Source organism: Chenopodium album, chromosome 9 (assembly GCF_948465745.1).
Source record: "Chenopodium album chromosome 9, dcCheAlbu1.1, whole genome shotgun sequence".
In the NCBI taxonomy this organism is placed as follows: Eukaryota; Viridiplantae; Streptophyta; class Magnoliopsida; order Caryophyllales; family Amaranthaceae; genus Chenopodium; species Chenopodium album.
The window spans coordinates 4,061,412-4,082,102 of record NC_137842.1 but is presented as its reverse complement, the minus strand read 5'-3'; the positions used below and the strand labels follow the sequence as shown (position 1 = coordinate 4,082,102).

The following is a 20,691-nucleotide window of genomic DNA, read 5'->3' as shown; positions in this document are numbered from 1 at the left end:
GGAAAAAAAATTAAAGAAAATAAAAGAACTAACTAACTAAAAAGGAAAATAAGAAGAAAATCAGAAAATGGAAAATATAAGGAAAAAGAAATTGAAAAAGAAAAGAAAAGGCAAAGAAAATTAAAATTAAAAAGTCAGACCCCCTTTCTTCTTCACATTTTCGTTTCTCCTCAATTGGGAAATAATCCCACGCATCTTATCATCAACCAACGATCATAGCTATCTTTACTAAAAATTAACTTCCTAAATTTTTTTTTTATCATATACATGTATTTTTATATAAAAAAATACGTACTAATGATAAAGTAATTTTATTTAATGAAGCAAAATTATCATTATCATATACTTCTTATGCTTATCGTACATAAGGTAGTTTTATTTTAGTAAAGCAAATTTACGTTCATACTTATTATTATGTTTATCATAAATAAGGTAATTTAATTTTAATTTTTTTACTTCGAATTTTTGATTTGTCTAAATATTTTATAATGTAATTCAATTTTAATTTTTTACTACTAATTTTTTATTGGTTGAAATATTTTATAAAAATATCTTATTCGTTTAATTATTTTAGGTGGCAAATGAATTATTTAATCAAAATTAAAATAGATTTCTAATTTTTGATTGGTCGAAATAATACTTTTATAAGGTAATTTAATTTTAGTTTTTTTATTCTAATTTTTGATTTGTCGAAATATTTTACAAGGTAATTCAATTTTAGTTTTTTACTACTAATTTTTAATTGGTCAAAATATTTTATAGAAATATCTTATTCGTCTTATTATCTTAAAATAATAACCAATGTTATGAGTACTCAAAATAGATACAAGACCAAATTCCTAATTTAGTGAAAACCAATCTCGGGACTCCAAAGCATCATTTATTGACTCCAACCTGAAAATAAGCTTATTCGTCTTATTATCTTAGGTGGCAAATGAATAATTTAGTTCAAAATTAAAATAGATTTCTAATTTTTGATTGGTCGAAATAATTTAATCTAGAGGATATTATCCAGCCAATAGAGGATATCATCCCGCCAATTGAGGATATCAAATATCTGCATTTTGTCAGTCCGAACTGATGAAACATTACATCAGGAATGACACAATACCTTCTCTAGAGCCAAAATAGCAAAATTTCAGTATTTTAGGTACTAAGCAATTGGTTTAAAAGCATTATTCTTTCAAATTGATTTTTAAGGTACTAAATATCGTGTTCACATGAGAACAAACAACAAACAATTTTTAATTAACAATGGAAAAACACACACACAAAAACATATAATGAAAGAGTAACAATTACTACCCGTTAATTTTTACCTGCAACAAAGAAATATTTTATGCCCTTTACATCTCACAAATAATACCCTTTATTTTGCAGCTAAAAGTTAACAGAGGTAGTATTACAGCGTAAATAAAATCTGGTGTACATACATAGAATCACATGTATCACCCAGGTAGCTGGTATAGACACCAACTTCTGAAAGCTTGGTCCTACGTCTCCTAAGTTAGAGAGGTGGTGTAGCCAAGAGCGCGGTGAACTCTGTATCATTTTCGAGTTTGGTCATATCATCGCGACTCAAGAAGATATAAGCCACAATTTGCTTAGTAGATGGACCTGCAGGGATCAACGCGACAAAATTTTTACATATTAATGACGCAGATGACACCCAAACCGGCTTTCCCCATCCAAAATCAGCTTCGTAAACCGGCAAACTCCTGAGATCACTAAAATAAAGCGTGAATGTCTCTTCTTTCATCTGCCTTTCATAGTATTCCATCACATAACTCAAGTCCTCTTTACCTTCTTGCATCGATTTTATTAATCCATCATCATTTGTGATTTTCCTAATCGAATTCTTCACTTTCACCACGAAGTCTTCATAGTTTGATGAGCAATTCACATTTTCATTGTGTTCCGTGGATAATTTAGCTATGCTTGTAACGTAAATGTTACCAAAATAATAAGAATTATCATCTATTGGAGGTAATTTAGGACGAATATTAATGGCATTACCCACTTCATGGGGGATAATATTATCTTTGTTAACACTATTGTGGCAAGCTACCTTGAACCTACTCCAAATGAATGATGATAAAACCATTGAGAGACTAATTTTTTGTTGACCATTTTCATTTAATTTATTTAAGGATAACATTATTTTCGACCTTAGGGCATGTAACTTTTCTTCGTTAAACATGAACCACTTGGCCGCCATCGGTCTAACCTTTATGGTTGCATCCAAGTAATTATTTTTTGATGGTGATAAGGGTGGGATTACCTTCGAAATTTCGAAATATGGGTAGGACATATTTGTGTGGTCAAGGTTCCCTCCGGCCATAGATGCCCATGTCTTAACAAACATGAACACTGATAACGCATCAGCAATGGCATGGTTCATCTCTACTCCGATGGCAAGTCCACCACAAGTAAAAGTACTAACTTGGATGGATAACAACAACCTTGTATACCCTTTTTGGTCGTCGTAAGAGTGCAAAAGTTTATCAAGTTGGGATATATCCGCCTTGTGGACAACATCATCTAGTGGATTGGCAACCTCGGCTTGGGCATAAGGTACACCCTCATCATTGCAATCGAAATAGTTAGCATCTTGAACGCGCCCTGCAAGTGGATAGAACACGGATAATGTGTCGGGAAGGGATCCTTTGAGTCGATCCAAGGCATCATGGGTTCCAAAATTTGAAGTAAGTTTAGGGGTGTAAAAGAAAACAATGGGCATAAGGTTAGGTGTGTTAACATGATCAAGCAAGGAAGCTTTAAGATAACGAAGGTGGTTAGGTGTTTTGCGGGAAGGTTTGATGATTTCTTCAGAGATTACTATAATCTACATTGTGTACAATGGACAAGAGCTAAGACAAGAAGAAATAAGGTTTTTTTTTTTTTTTTTTTTTGGTGTAATGTTTGCTCAATTGACTGCCATATTTATAGATTTAAAGGCCCAAATAATAAAGTCACGTTGCACCTTTGCATATTTTGTGATTGAGGATGTGCGGCAACTTGTATTTTTTTTTTTTTTCGTTCCAACAAGTTTACCCTTTGGACTAATCTGAATTTGAGAATCAGTTCTAGATGGTTAGCTTTTAGTTTTCTCCTAATTGTTGTTGCGGGGGATTAAACACGCGGTCTTCCTTACCAAATGTAATTTCAATCACCACTACACCAATTGGTGGCAACTTGTAGTTGTAAAATTGGCAATTGGTTGATCAATTAGAACACTAGTTGCTTGTGCACGTACATGTTTACGGTGAACAAATAGTTAGCTGTATAAATTAAATGATTAAATATGAGCATTTTTTTTTTTTTTAAGGTTAAGTTTGGTGGGAAATCATTCAATCATAAATAAGCTTATAGAGTCATAAGCCTTATATGTGACTACTAACATAAACTTAGACCACCGTTACCTTTTTTTTTTAATCCCTTTTTAAATTGCTTTATTTGAATTTTTATTGTAATTTTAAAAAATTTAATTATTGTGTAAAATATGAAATGTAGGTAATAGTACATAATAAAAAAAATTACATAGAAATGACTCTAATAAGATTTTGAAAATTTTGTGTTTTGATGGAGAGATCAAAAGGTTCATTACAGTAAGTCTTACCTGATCAAATTAATTTGACCCTTTTTTGGTTGCTGATAAATACTACCTCCGGTTCATATTTTATGCAACTTCGAAATTTTTATATCTAACAAATAATACACCAAAGTTGCATTTAATACGAACCGGAGGTAGTAAAGTAAATTTTGAACAACCCTATTTTACAATAGGAATTATGAACTTTTCTTGTTAATGACGAGTTTTTTCTCCCTTTCGTTCAGGATATTAATGTCGTAGAAACTTTGTCTCATGCTTATGTTTAGAGACATACTGTGTATCACGTCCAATTAGCTCTATTCAAGTTGAAAATATTAAATTCTGTTTGAAAACTTAAAATTCATTTTTTTTTTGTCATGGAGTAATATTTTAATTTGCATGAAGTACTCGTAATTTAATAAAAAAATTTCATGGAGTAATATTTTAATTTGTACGAAGTACTCTTAATTTAATAAGTTCCACGAAGATACTTACACTAAACATTCACTTGCATTTTAAAAAACCAAAAATGTTGAACAACTATACCAGTGTTATGAAAAAAACAACTCATCTTCATCGACTCCATGACTTCGTCTCAATGTTATCTGCCGTTTGATGCATGATTATTACGTACTCCGTATATTCCTATAATGTACTCCGTATTATTTATACTGGTACGATTTACTGGATCTTGCTTATTAATATTTTAATTAAAATATATATATTAAATTAAATATAACATTTTTTTTTTTGAGCAATATATTAAATATAACATTGTTGAGTCTTGAGTGGTTAAAATTTTAATGTATAAAATCTTAGGTCTGGCAGCGAGATTACAACTTAAACAAATTAAAGCATGTTCTAAATATTATATTAAATGTGGGTGACGTTGAATTTAAATTAGTAAGATATTAATTTTGAAGAGATCACAGCACAAATGATAGCGAAACTTAATAAGCAAGAACATATTTAAGTAAACCCAATTATGGCTTGGTAAAGTGGAGTGGTGAAAAGTTTAATAAAACGGAGGAGCAAATTTCGGATGTTGAAAAAGCTCTTCATGAAGCTCAAAATAGGAGGGTGACTGCTGATAGTGTGAATGAGTGTGCGAGACTCGAAAAAGAACTTGATGAGCTTAATGAGAAACTCGAGGCTTACTGGCACATAAGGAGCAGAGTAGCAGAGGTGAAAGATGGTGACAAGAACACCAAATATTTCCACCACAAAGCTTCTCAAAGAAAACAAAGAAACTTTATTGGTGGAATTTTTGATGATGGTGGGCAATGGCATTCGCAGGAAGACAAAATAGAGAGCATTATCAATTCTCACTTTAGTGCTCTTTTCACATCCTTGGACCCACCTGAGAATATCATGCAGGAAGTTCTTTCAAATGTCACCACAAGGGTCACAACCGAGATGAACAATGAGCTCACACGACCTTTTACAAAGGACGAAATTCTCAGTGCCCTCAAACACATGCATCCACATAAAGCCCCGGGACCCGACGGTATGCATGCTATTTTTTACCAGCAGTTTTGGCATATTATTGGCGATGATGTTTCTAATTTTGTTAGTAATATTTTGCATGGTGGTCCTTTTCCTAATCATGTGAATAATACTAATATTGTACTAATTCCGAAAGTTAAAAAACCCACTACAACTGCGGAATTTAGGCCTATTGCTCTCTGTAATGTACTCTATAAGTTAGTCTCTAAATCAGTTGTGATTAGACTAAAAAACATTTTGCCTCATATTGTCTCGGAAAATCAGAGTGCTTTTGTCCCGGGTCGTCTTATCACCGATAATGCCTTAATTGCTCTGGAGATTTTTCATTCTATGAAGTATAGAAATAAGGGGAGGAGGGGTGTTGTGGCTATGAAGCTTGACATGAGTAAAGCCTATGATAGAGTGGAATGGGGCTTTCTCCGGAAAATGTTGCTCACCATGGGTTTTGATGGTAGATGGGTCAATTTGGTGATGGAATGTGTTACATCTGTATCATATTCCTTTGTAATAAATGGAGGGATATGCGGTTCGGTGTCTCCTACTAGGGGACTCCGGCAAGGGGATCCTCTTTCCCCTTATTTATTTATTCTGGTTGCTGATGTCTTTTCAAGCATGTTGCAGAGTAAAATCCGGGAAAGGTGTCTTCATGGGATAAAAGCAAGTCGTAGTGGACCTGAAATCTCCCACCTTCTCTTTGCAGACGATAGCTTACTTTTTACCAGAGCCACCCGTCAAGAATGCGAAATTGTAGTTGATATTCTCAACCAGTATGAACAAGCATCCGGGCAGAAAATTAATTATGACAAATCGGAGGTCTCTTTCAGTAAAGGTGTGAGTCTAGAGCGAAGGGAAGAATTGTTGGGAATTTTAAAAATGCGACTTGTTGATAGACATGAGAAGTATTTGGGTATCCCCACTATTTTCGGGCGTTCTAAGAAAGTGATTTTTGGGGCACTTTTAGACAGAATCTGGAAGAAGCTTCAAGGGTGGAAGGAAAAGCTTCTCTCTCGGGCCGGAAAGGAAATTCTTTTAAAATATGTTATCCAAGCAATTCCGACTTACTTAATGGGTGTTTATAAAATACCAGGGTCTGTCATTCAGTCTATTCAGTCGGCTATGGCAAGATTTTGGTGGGGGTCGGATGGGGCAAGGAGAAAAACTCACTGGAAAACTTGGTCATCCATGTGTACGCTCAAGTGTCTCGGGGGAATGGGTTTTCGTGACCTCGCTGTTTTTAATGATGCACTTTTAGGAAGACAAGCTTGGGCGTCTAGTGAAAGCTCCAAACTCACTGCTTGGTCGGGTTTTTAAAGCAAAGTACTATCCCAATTCCGATTTCCTTGAGTCTTATCTAGGATATGCGGGGAGCTATTCTTGGAGGAGTATATGGTCATCAAAGAGCCTTGTGAAGGAGGGGATAATATGGAAGGTGGGTGACGGTAAGCAGATTAATCTATGGAAGGACCCTTGGGTAGCCGATGCGGAGGGTCGTTTCATTTTAAGTGAGGAAGTGCCTACTCTTAACACGGTAAGTGACATTATTGCCACTGATCGAAGAGAATGGAATCATGAGATTATTGATGAGCTTTTTGTAGAAAGGGATGCTCATTGCATTATGGCAATTCCCCTTAGTGAGTATGGCAGGGAAGATGAACAAACTTGGGCGTTTTCTCAAACCGGGGATTACACTGTAAAATCGGCTTATATCCTTGGAAAGGGCTGTGATCTTAATATTTTCCACCAGGCATGGATTGAAATATGGAAAGCCGATGTTACCCCAAAGGTGAAACATTTCTTTTGGAGACTATGCACTAACACTTTGCCTGTGCGTAGCTTACTTCGATATCGGCATATGTCAAACGATGCCTGCTGCCCTTGGTGTATTATTGAAGAAGAAACGGTTGCTCATGCCTTCACCAACTGTGTGCGAGTTCGAGCTCTATGGGATGACTGTAATTGTGCAGCGATGAAGCAATGGGAAGGGTTCGATTCATGGTGTGATTTGGTTGTCAGCTGGAAACATCTTGATGCAAAAACCAAGCAAAGAGGAATGTTCCTTGCATGGTGTATTTGGGGTGAAAGAAATTTCAAAATCTTTGAAAATAAAATTACCCCAAATGAGCTGATTATTGAAAGAGTTTTCAGGTACGTTGAGGAGGTTGGGAAATACATGACTCGTGTTGGTAAAGCTACTGCCCTCGGTGCTAATCGCAGCCCAAGTAGATGGATAGCCCCCCCTGCAAATGTGATTAAAATAAATGCAGATGCATCACTGTCGGAGGAGGGATGGGTGGGCTTAGGTGTTGTTGCTCGTGATGATAGGGGAAATGTGCTTAGTGCTGCGGTTAGGCGAACTCGTGCTCGCTGGCCCCCTGATATTGCAGAAGCGAAGGCCCTTCTGATGGCTCTGAAAATGGGTAAGAAGAGTGGGTTCGAGGAGGTGATTCTTGAATCAGATTGCAAGCTTGTGGTTGAGCGTCTATCCAAAGGGGCCAAATTTTCCACCGATATTGACACGGTTCTTGGGGATATTCTTTTACTTTGTACTAGTTTTAAAGCTATTTCATTTTCTCATGTCAAGCGAGAAGGTAATTGTGTAGCACATAATATCGCTAAGCTCATCCCTTTCGGAGTTGAGCAAACTTGGGTAAATCATGTTCCCCAAGAGATAAGCCCCTATGTACTCATGGACTCCCTTTCCATTGATTAATGAATTGCTCTGCTTGGGTTTCTTAAAAAAAAAAAAAAAAAAAAGTAAACCCAATTAAGGATTGTTAAAGGCAAAAATAATGAGCCTGCCACCCCTGTTGACGATTTGCATCATATCTATAATATGCAATTCGTGAGAAGGAACAGGGTGTAGGAAGCGGATTTTATGGCCAGGAAAGCAAGGTTCGATCATGCTCGGCCACTTAGAGCTCAAGGGGACTAAAAAAAATAAAAAAAATAAAAAAAAAAAAATTATATGTGGCTAGCCATATTGTGTTACTGTAGAAACTATAAAGAGAGAGATGAGAAATACATATTTGATTTATCTGATTACATTCTACACATGATTTGAGGTAAAGATCACATAATCTTTATGAGTGTGGAAATCTTAATCAACGTAGAGACGGTTTCCAAGACAATACCAAAGATTTTTTGGTGTGATACAAGGTGACATGGTCAATTGGAGGACAATGTAAAAGAGAGTTAATGGAGAGATGTGTTCCACTAAATGTAAGTTGGTGAAAATGTTCATTAACAAGATTGAGTAATTGATGAGAAGTGCATCAATAAAATATGTCGAGGTTTGGTTATGCGGAGAGGTGTGCTCCGACAATTTCATGTTGGTAATAGTGTGCATCAACAAATTATGTGTAGGTGATGAGATGTGCATCGCAAATTAAAACGTCTAGCAAGATGTTATGAAAGACAAAGTATGAGTGTGCGGTTAAGTGTTCGTGTTGAGATAAAAATCAGCAAGTTGAAGTCCATGGCAATATGGAATTTCGAAGTCATTATCAAAGTTTAGTCGGAGTGTATGAGACTTTGAATCAAGGGGGAATGTTGGATTGATTCAAAGTAATTCCTAAAGTTTAGGATAAGAACATGCTATTTATTTGTTAGTTGTCTTTTGTTAGTTAGGAATTCTATAATCCATTTTCTAAGTATAAGCATAGCAGTATGGTTCGTGAACCATGATCCCATTAGACCTTCACCAACAAATTGGCAAGCAAACCCAATATAAGAGGAGATTAACACAAACACATATTGAAAATCAAAATTCCCAACAACTAATGATGAATCCTTTAACCTTTATTAGAGGGTACCAATGAATGGCGATTTGGTGGGCAACAGAGAACAAACCAGCAATTGGCGACGACTGAACGAAGAAGATCGAAAATTAAAATAGAAAATTAAGCCAACGACTGAACGAAGAAGAAGATTTAGGTGGTGTGAGATGTGAGTGCCATGAGTAGGGGCCGGTGGCTGTGAAGGGTGGGGTGGCGGCCAATGTAGAGAGAGAAAGAGGACTTTAGGGTTTTTTTAGTGAGAGTGATAAAGTGAGATCTAGAGTGGCGTAAGTGCAGACACCCAAATGTGTCTCCCAAAAAAAAAAAACCAGTGATGAATGCTTTTTAATTCATTGACTATCGAACGAAGTGAAAGTGTGAAAAGTCTAAGTGATGCGGTTGTTTTTTTTTTTTTTTTAAATATCTTTCTTTTTGTTTTTGAAAATGTACTCTATTATGAAAATAGTCAGTTAAATTTATTTTGGTCCATGACAAGGGTCCAATAATAGTGTAATAGGATTGGGCTCAAAAAGAGGTTTCCGATGATATATTATAAGCTCAATTCCGATGAATAATGAGGAAGTTATGGCCACAATACTAAGTTGGGTCGAAATGAATTTTATATACGGCTCAATGATCTAGTGGAGGACCTATACATTATTATTCCTAAAATTATTAAAATTGACTTTAATCTTCTAGAATAATCTAGAAGGTTCTTTTAAATTCTAATGGAGTTAGGGTTGATAATTATATCTTTGGAAAATAAAGAATTTGATTTGAAATAAAATGAGTGTTTAATTATGATAAATCTGATTTTAAAACTGATAAATGCAGAGTCTAATTACTTAATTATATTAGGAAATGGATTTCGTACAAAAGCGCTCTTATCTTTTAACAAGCGCCAAACGACAGTCTTGTCGCATTGCGACAGACCTTGTGGTAATGCGTGATTCCTGTCGTTTCGCGTTGGAACCTGTCGTCGTTCGCGACATGAGTTATTTTATTTCGATTTGGATTTGATCTCTTTTCTATCGTTTCTGGACTATTTTCTCTATAAATAGGGTCGTATTTCCTTGTTTTTATTCATCAACAATCATCACCTAATTCTATTCTTCTCTCTCAAGATAATAGCTTTTCTTTCTCTCTTTTCTAAGCCTAGCCTTTTACAAATGCAATACCGCGTTCACGAGTTCTAAACACACCTAGCCAAGCTCGAAGTTGCCTTCGCCCTAGACGTAAAAGGTTGATAATTTCTGAGGGTTTGGTCCCAAATCCCTATTTCAATTATCTTAATTAATTGTTTGATTTAATATTTTTATTGAAGAAACTAGCGCGTGTTTTGTTTTGATAGAAAGAGATACGAGACAAAAAAGTAAGTTGTTTTAATTGTTTTATATCTATAGAAAGCATGTTTGTATAAATTAATTCCTAGTATCATATTAGGATGCTTTTATTGTTTCTAGTATCATGCTTAGTTTGCTTCCTATTTCTTCTATCATGTTAGTATCATGTTAGGGCTAAAGCTTTGATCTTTATTGCTTAGTGACATGCTAGGATTTGTTATTAATCTTGTTAGTATCATGCCTAGGATCTTGCTAAATATATCATTATGCTTTGAGATATTATTTTGATGATGATGATTGTCATTATTATTGTTGCTTGATATTATATATAATTGTTGTTGCTTGATCACACCCTTTCTTGCAGGATTAAAAGGAATTTGTACTTGTAATCACGCTTAATAAGATAATTAATAATCTTGTTTAGGCTAATATGATTTTTAAATCATGTGATTACCAATAATATATTTATTTGTGCATTAATATTCAACCAACATAGATTAAACAGGTTTTAGGATTAATATATTGATTGTATGTTAGTCAGAAAGCGCACATGAATATTAGAAGAATAAAGTAGAGACCTATTTTTAGGCTAGGTTTAATCTCTTTTAGGTTGGATTTGTACCTTCATCCCCGAATATACAGTCATGGTTCCAGACCACTATGGAGTTAGCGATCTCATGGGTCGTAAAGGGGTGTAACCTTCACCTTGTGAACGGTTTACAAGTTCCTAAAACTTGTTGGCGACTCTTTTGCTCTAGCTTCCTTCCCTTTGGACGCCACCATGCTCAAGTGTATAATCATAGTGGGGCTCAAGTGTGGGATGCTTGAAATATTCCCTACAGTTTTTGGCGACTTCGCTGGGGATTCCTAAAATTTATTTTGGCAATAATTTAGAATGAGTGGATGAGATTCGAAAAGTTCTAAATATTTATTTGCGTAATTTTGATTGACATTATTGGCATATGCATAAAAAAAAGGTCCGCATTGGATAGACCATTCGTAATGCGTCAAAACATAGGATTTTTACACGTAGGAAATTTGGGAAATATCTTTCACAACTAGAATCGAAAAAACGCTGAAAAAAACTGAAAAATTCTAAGAATAGAAAGCTGCTGAGGCATGTAGGAACCGGCACCGAGAAAACAGTGTCAATGTAATGCGATGGCTCTGTCGCAGTGTGACAGCAATGTCGTTTGGCGACAGGGTCATCGTCTGGCGACATGTCCTGTTGTCTCGCGCCATGTTCTTCCAATACCGAGCAAGAAATCTACCTCTTTGTTTCGACCAGTCCTAGTACTGTTTGCTCGATTCTACTTCCTAATTGAGTTTTCTCACTATTCTGAACCCATATGCATTCTACATATGGCCATAATCCTCTGGAAATTCACGCTCCATCTACCAAATCGCGCAAACGCTCATGGTAACAAAGGGTACCTCCGAGTTTGTGAATTCACCAAACCGCGGAAGCGAGTTCAACTCGCGGGGTCCCATCCACACAGAAAAAACCCTTCCAAAGGTAAGGCTTCCGCGCGGTGCATTCGGACTCATAACCATGGACCCTTTATGACTAACCCTTATCCTTGAACTTTAGAGAACTAGAGTCATGGTTAGGTTGCAAACTCAGTGGCTCATTGCATCATATTGTGCTTATTTAATTTGACTACTTGAGTATTCTTTGCTTGGGCATAACTTATGTATGTTAACACTAACCGTTTGTTTGACTTGTGAATAAGTCTAAATAAACTAATTAATGACTAAAGGACTTTGCTTAATTGATTAATAAATTAATATGAGTAATTAAAGTCTAAATAAATTGATCAAACTTGACTTAGTATGACTATAGGCTTGTCATTTTAGAGTAAAACACTGGAAACAGACCTAGACTAATGTTTCAGCAATGACGTAAAAGTATGGCCTGTGGCGCGACACGCTACTGTCCGATGTTATGCGACGGTATTGTCGCATCGCGCTGGTTCCGGCGTTTCGCGATAATTCTGTTGCTTCGACGACGGTCCTGTTTTTTACTCAAGTCCTCACGTTGGGTCTAATTAATTAGTTTATTAACAGCTGAAGCTATAACTGAGTCTAAGCACATAGTCCCATGGTATTACATAAGTGTCAAAGCATGTCACTTTCACTCATTAGTCTTAGCACACACTTTGTATATGTCACCATGACCATGTCTTAGGTTCATGAATAAGTTGTTATTTTCGTGATTTGAATTCCACTTTGTTCCTAAATTCTTTCACATCTCCCTACCTACATCATTTTTCTACTCACCACATGCTTTCTCCATACATATCATTCACCTCATTATTCCATACTCTTTCCTATCTATGCATGTTGAATCGAGTTTAAATTAAATAATTAATAACAAACATCCATAACTTCCCTTTCCACAGCACTTGGTCAAGAAAGGAAGGGCGACTAATTAAGGATAACACTTTTGTTTAAGTCTTACTTTTTGATAAACCGATTCGTCAAAAGAGAAAAGCTAAGAAGATAATGGCAACTCAAGAAGAAGTCAATGAACTTAGGCAAAACTTGGCCAATAAAACTGAAATGATGAAGACTATGGCTCTTCAAATCAATGACCCTGTGAAACAATGATAGGGTAAAGTCGTATCCCCTAATCAAAAATAATTCCTAAGTCCTCTAACTAAAGTAGATAGGGAAGTAGGGTCGATCTCCACAGGGAAACAAGTCTTTTTACTCCTAATTAATTATTATAATCTAAATTATTTAAGTAACCAATATTTATAATTAAGTAAGAAACTAAACTACTAAGGTTGAGAATAGGAAGAAAACAATATATGAAATGATCTAGGGCATAGGTTCACCAATAAATAATACTCCAGGGTAAAACATAGTAATCAATCATTGACATTGCATAAATAACATGATTAACAGGCTCTCGCAATTTATTAATCAACATAGATCTAACAGGCTCTCGCAATTTATTAATCAACATAGATCTAACAGGCTCTCGCAATTTACTAGATCTAAGTTCTTATTGAAAATAGCCTTTAATATCAAATTAACATCTACTCGATTCATCAATTTAATATTGCTATACTTTTACAAGCCGCAATTGTAAAACATTAAAACAATCCAATAAGAAATTATCATGCAATACCAATAATCAATAATAGTCAATCATCAATGTATCAATTAACCAGATTGTAAAGGGCTCTCGCTACGTATTACAATCACACAATTAATTTACCGGTATTAAATCTCATCTCTCGATTCTTGACTTAACCATTTATAAATTAATCTGCCTATTGAAACTAGACCTAAACATTAATTCTCATCTCTCGAATCTTGAATCAATATTTTCAAACTCATGCATAAAAGATAGGCCTAATCTAGTCACAGAGCATTAAATCAATCAATAGGAAATTAATCTATCATTGATAATTAATAACAACAAATTACCCCTTCATATTATTTATTAGATCCCCATAAACCCTAGAAATTAAACTACTCACACATATTAAAAACTAAACTAATCAAGGTAATAAAATAAATCATGATGAAAGGAATAAAATAAACAACTAAGATTAAGGGAAGAAGAATCGTTACCAAAAATAAATCTGGAATTAAGAGTAGAATTAAGAACAAAGATTAAAGAGAAAAGAAGTCTAAGAGAATAATTAAGAGAGTAAAGAAAAGTGAAAAGAGAAGAAGAAGGTCCCCTAAAATCGTATTACGGAGGAGTATTTATACTCCGTACAAAATCCTAAACTAAAACAAATTAAAACGACACTAATCGTCAACTAATAAATACATGCGCCCGATCGGGCGCGTCTTTTTTTTTTGTCTCTAATAGCAATCTCGCGTCCGGCCGGGCGCGTCACCGGGCGCCAGCCTTTGCTTCTCCCGCCCGGCCGGGCGCGCCTCCGGGCGCCAGCCTCTTTGGCCGGGCGGCTCATTTGGGCCACTATTTGGACTTCGATTGGGCTCCAATTCTTCGGGCCAATCTGGGTTTCCTCTTTGGGTCCTGAATACTCGGTCCAAATGCCCCGGTATCACCTATACCGAGCCCTTAATCACCGGTTCGATGTCTCTAACCGGTCCTGGGCTATAAACTCTGGTCGTGCTTCTCCAATGCTCGTGATTGCTTTAAAATATCTCGGGAAAATACTCCAGAAGCATAAATCCTTGGAAAAGTCAACAAAATCTACGAAAACACTAGTAAACACCAATTAGTAATAAAAGTGGCTCTAAAGAGCCAAAAACACTACTAATTATGACCAAGGGACGGGGGTAAAATACTATATAAAATGGACACATCAAACTCCCCCAAGCCAAACCTTTGCTTGTCCCTAAGCAAAGATCTCATCAATGAATCAATAAATATGCTTCACCCTAAAAGTAAAAATCAAGCACGAACGATCCAGGGTAAATCAAATAGACATGCTTCAGAGTCAACCAATCAAATCCATCCAATTACCTTTCTTCCCTAACAATTGTCAAATAGAGCAAACCACAAGAGCATATAGAATTCAAGACTAGTGCTCACACACTCAACTCTCATTTATGTGGCGAGTAAAAGATGTACTCGATCGCTCTCCATCCAACCCCTTTATGTGAACAATGCCCTCCCAACTCACACTCTCGTGTATGTGTATAAAACAATGAACGCTCAATCCTACTAGTCGACTCGAAATATGCCAAATCATAACTTGCATTGATAAACAACACTTTCACATTTATACAATTCTATGCACAAAGGTCGGAAGGTCTTTAAACCTTGTAATGTAAGTCTAGGGTAAAGGGTAGGATAAATTTGGGAATAAGTGAGAGAAAAGCTATGCTTAAAGGAGCCATATCCTAATAAAACCCATGATCAAAATAAATAATGATCATACATCTCATACATAACCAACTCTAATATCAACCAAATATACTCCAATCATAATAAATAAACCCAACTCTTACAATTTCACTCATAAGATATAATAATGGAGTAATAGAGTGAATAAACAAACTTATTTTCCAAACTTGAATTTTTTTCCATTGAGGCTCAATTTTATTTCTTTTGATCCACCTCCAATTAGAACATTTTAACATTTTTTTTCTTTTGAAGTTCACTTATTTTTTCACATTTTTTTCTTGAACTTCTCTTTATTTTTCTCATAATATCATGCTTAATTTTTTCAAGAAAATATAACTCTCATACTCATCAAAAATAAACATGAATAACAACAAAACAACTTCTCAAAACCCACCCAAATTGTGCAAATAATAAGCACTCTACAAACTCCCTCGCCTCACTCACTAATAGCTCCCCCAAGCCAAGCATGGGACTAGTAACCAATGGGGTAAAATAGGCTTGTAATGTGGCTAATAAACAACAAAAAGTCAAGGCAACAACATGGGTAGCAAGAAGGGAACAAATGTATCTACAATATCTGGAGGCTACCTAAAAGAACAAATGTCTTCGTCCTCCACAACGTGCATAATAATGAATCATATAAATATTACTTATAGTTGCAAACCAATACTCGAATTCATTGACATACCAGGAACTATGGAACTATCACATATTCCTTACCAAATCAACTAGTCAAGCACTATATTCACAAGTAGTTGGACAAAATTGACGCATGTTAAGGTTTCAAGGCAATCAAACATCAAATCATGATCAACTAATCCACAATGCCTATCATCAAATACCAAGAATCAAAAACAATTTTCTCAAGTAAGGGGCACAGGGAAGCATAATTTATAATTCATTGGAACGTATTTTTGAATTTTTTTATTTTTCGATTTTTTTTTTTGTATTTTTATATATAAAGAAAGCAGTAAAACTAACCTAGAAAGCGAGAAATCTAACCTAAGAAAACACGCCAAAAAAAATAAAAGAAAAGAGAAAAAGAAAAATACCAAACCAAAATCTCCTCCAAGCCAAAATATGACAATGTCCTCATTGGCTCGGTAACTAGCCCAGCATAGCTAGTCCTCATCATCCTCGTCCATCGAGCCGAAGCCCGCACCTCCACTGCCACCTGCACCACCTGCACCAGAAGAGCTACCACCAAAATAATCAGCGTGAAAACTCCTCCCCGCCGGTCCCCCGAAAGGAATGTCCTGCCCGTACCCGAAAAAGGAAGAATAGTCAGTGTAAATACCACGGGCAGTGGGATCCCTATCGTATCCCTGGGGTGGAGGCTGAAACCAGTCAGAGTGAATAGCGTCGTCGGGAATGTTGCCCCGACGAGCATAATCGTCGTACATAGGGTAGAGAGCTCTACCCTGGTTCCTCTCTAGGTACCCTAATCTCTGGTCTATGGAGCCAACCATCCTCCTAAGGTCAGTATGTGAATGCTCGATACGTCCTAGGGCCTGACCTATACTCTGAAGATCCCAAACTGGGTCAGAGTCAACATGAGGGACGGAATGGGACATACGAGGTGGAGAGAAAGCCACCTCGGGCTGAGGCTGGGGTGGTGGAACTGGTGGTGCCTGCCCCCTAGCGTTGGCAACTAAAGCATCATAAGTGTAAGAAAGTTGCCCTGGGGGAAAGGCGGTCAAGTCTGGACTGGGAAGGGGAAAAATGGGCAAAGGTTGCTCGTTCCTAGTCCGAATACACCAAAAGGGTGTCTGCTCGCTATCCGGTCTAACCCACCCCACATCCTCAAAATACTTAGCAGTCATGTAGGTATCTGGTCCACAGTTAGTCAGCTGGTGGGGTCCGTCTACTACAAAACCGGCCTTTTTCACCGCTATTCGAGTGATAAGGCCACCTAAACGGATAGGGGACTTGGAAGTGGTGCTGGCTGTGGCATGCCGACTCAAGCGGTGAACTATAAACCTGCCTATGTTCAATTTCCCTAACCCGTATACATAGTGTTCTATGATAGCTAGTTCGTTGGTTTGAGCGTTATGAGGCTCGGCCCTACCTAAAAAACACAGACCCGCAAATCTTTGCCAGATTTTTGGGACAGGGTGGTGGATAGGTTTGGTACTAGCATGTTGGGGGTCGGGGGCAGGTAAACCAGTCAAAGCATAATATAAGTCACCCATTTTATAATCTGCATGCCACTGGTGAGATAATTCAGAATTTAATTCAAAATTTTTACAAAATTCAACAAAAGTTAAACTAATATTTCTATTATTTAACCTGAAAAATAAATTAGGCCCATTCCTACTACTAACAACATGAAAAGTGGATAGGAATTCACAGGTAAGTTCTCGGTATGTAGGATAATGCATGTCAACAAATTTTCTCATGCCAATATCATTCAAAAATCGTTTAACAAAATCATACAAACCAAGTGATTCTAAGGTAGGGCGGTGTAACCACCGAGAAGGAATTACCTCACGACCGACCAAATGCTCCAATCGTTCCTTTTGTTCTCGGCTCACGATCCGGATCGTCGGCCAATACGGGAGCTGCAAGTCTGGGTCGTACTCCTCCCTCGAACTGGAGCTCCTACCAAAAATGGACCTAGCCCTCTTTGATGCCATGTTCAAGAAATGGGTTTAAAATTTTGTGAATTAAAACTGAAAAATTTTTGTATGAAAGTGAAGAGGGTGAAGAGAGGATCACAAATATGTAAAGAGTTTTGAATTTGGATAAGAAATGCAAGAGAAATCTTAGAGAGAAGTTAGAGAAAATTTGAGTTTTAGAGAGAGAAAGTAATGGAGGAAAGAAGATATGGAGAAAGAAAGAAGAAAGAAAGAAGAAGTAGGGGGGCGGAAACACTCGCGCCCAGTCGAGCGGTGGGTCGCCCTGTCGGGCGATCTGCCAAATTTAGAGGCTTATTCTCGCGCTCGGTCGGGCGGATTTCGCCCGGTCGGGCGATCTAATGCACCTTATATTCGCGCCCGATCGGGCGATCTGCCGACCTTAAAATTTTTTGCTCTCGCTCCCGGTCGGGCGGTGGGTCGCCCGGTCGGGCGATTTTTAAGTCTAAAATTTCGCCCTTCTTGCGCCCGGTCGGGCGAGGCTTGCCCAATCGGGCGGACAATTAAGTCCGTAAACATCAAGTTTCGCGCCCGGTCGGGCGCCTCTCGCCTGGTCGGGCAATCTTTCTTATTTTTAGAACCTTGCTCTTGCGCCCGATCGGGCGAGCTTTGCCCGGTCGGGCCCGAGACTAAATCGGGGAATGTTAATTTTCTTCTTTTCTCCAAAAATTGGCTAACTCTTTTTCTTCAAACCTGTACAAACACTCATAAAACTCATTAAATTCCCTCATCTGACCTCTCATAAGAAAAAGAAAAGAAAAACTAGTCTAAAAAGCATTAAAAATACGGGTTGCCTCCCGCAAAGCGCTGGTTTATCTAGGTCCCGCACGACCTTTTTACCAAGTACAATTTCTAGGACCCTTGGCCTAACGCTTGATCGGGTGGTTTCCCACCCGGTCTAGCGATGTTTAGGCTACGATGCGGCTTCCTGACATAACCTGTGGGACGCCAAGTCGCCTTATCTGGTGGATCCTCCTTCACTTGGACTGGGGGATCTTCAATGCTACGCACTAAAAACCCTTCTTCGATCGAATGTTGCTTCAAATTGTCATTGCGTTCAACACTTGCAACTCGATCTGGCGGAACACTTAGCGTAGGCTCGATTCGCACAACTCGCTCGATCGGTTTCACTGGTTCATCCTCGAAACCAAGACCAACATTGTAGAGTGCTCTTTCTATTGCATCGACTTCCTTCTGCCATTTGTCTATCTCATCTGAAAAAGATGCAACACAAGATACCGCCTCCAAGGGATCTTTTTCAAGAGCTTGGGGCTTGTTAGAATAATTTACAACCACATTAACACTGAAACATTTCTCCACAGTCATGGAGCTTTTAGGGGCATTAAAAGCTCCATTATTCAGATTAAAAACAACTTTATCGTCCCCTACTGATTGTGTTAACTTACCACTTCTTACATCTATGACTGCTCCTGCAGTGTTAAGGAATGGTCTTCCGAAAATAATTGGGGTTTGCATATTCTCAGCCATATCAAAAACAACAAAATCTATAGGTATATAAAATTTAACTACTCTAACGGGGACATCCTCTAAAACACCTAGGGGGTATTTGAAAGAACGGTCGGCCATTTGCAGAGTTATATTGGTAGCTTTTAATTTACCCATATTCAACTTAGAACACACAAATAATGGCATGACGCTAACACTAGCACCCAAATCACATAATGCATTATCAATCAAGAGATTGCCAATATGACAAGGGATAGAAAAACTACCCGGATCTTTTAATTTAGGTGGAGACTTATTTTGAAGTACGGCACTACACTCTGCAGTGAAAGCTACTGTCTCTACCTCACTAATAGACCTTTTTCTTGTCAATATTTCTTTCATAAATTTTGCATACGAGGGGATTTGTGTAATCAATTCAGTAAAGGGAACTGTTACCTTCAAATCTTTTACCACCTCCAGGAACTTGCCAAACTGTTTATCCAAGTTTGTCTTCGATTGACGATTGGGGAAAGGAAGTTTGATAATTGGCTTTGGAGCATTCTTATTCTTGTCTGGAGTAGCCACCTTCTCTGGAGTTTTACCTTGAAATGTAGAATTAGATATGTTAGTATTATCCTTTAGCCTTGCAGGGCTATCAACTACATTGTTTGGTTTAACGGAATCAAGATTAGGATTATGTAATAAAACAGGTTCATCAACTCTGGGCATAGAGGACCCTTCATAGTTTAAACCACTCCTTAGAGTAATTGCAAATGCTTGATCCGTAGGCCTAGTCGGCTGCGCTGGCAGGGCTCCCTGTTGGCGGGCTTGTAGAGTAGCGGAGAGTTGCGAAATTTGATTATCTACAATTTTATTATGCGCTATAATTTGATCAATTGTCGCATCTCTGCTCTCCATGTGCTTTTGCATATAAACCAACATTGCTCTAATTTCCGCCAGAGAAGGGTCGGAAGATGAGGGGGTTTGTTGTGGTTGATTCTTCTGGCTAGCATTGGGATGATAATATTTCTGCTGTTGTTGCTGTGGCGCCTGTTGTTCTTGTGGTGGTGGATTTTGAACATTAGTGCTCCGGTAGGAAAGGTATGGATGATTCCGATACCCAGGATTGTAAGTGTTGGAGTATGGGTTATTCTACCTATAAGCTTGGAAGGCATTAACTTGCTCCACGGAACTCCTGCAATCCTGCTCCCAATGACCTAAGATACCACAATTTTCACAGAAAGCCTCATTAGAATTATTATTAATCGCAGAAACATTAGCTACATTAGCAGTACTCAGATTATCTAATTTTTGGCAAATAGAGGTTAGTTGAGCTTGCAAAAAGGATACAGAGTCGACACTATGTTTCCCCTTGTTAGCAAATCCTCTGGGATTCCCATATTGGGAATTGTATATCGCCATGTGTTCAATAACCTGACCTGCATCATCAACATTAAGATTCATAAATCTCCCACTAGCTGCATAGTCTAAAATTATTCTAGAAGAATTTTCAATGCCGTTATAAAAGGCTTGGATTAACTGCCATTGCGCT

At 37.4% G+C, this 20,691-nt stretch overlaps 1 protein-coding gene across 1 annotated transcript; it reads right to left on the bottom strand.

Annotated features, from left to right (window-relative positions):
* Positions 1–1,349: 1,349 nt before the first annotated feature.
* LOC145557326 (stemmadenine O-acetyltransferase-like) lies at positions 1,350–2,941 on the bottom strand. The gene is made up of 2 exons (XM_081618516.1): positions 2,936–2,941; positions 1,350–2,845 (listed from the first exon to the last, which is right to left on the bottom strand). Exons 1-2 carry the CDS (start codon positions 2,939–2,941, stop codon positions 1,508–1,510), a joined length of 1,344 nt encoding a protein of 447 aa, XP_081474642.1. The 3' UTR covers positions 1,350–1,507.
* Positions 2,942–20,691: the final 17,750 nt, after the last annotated feature.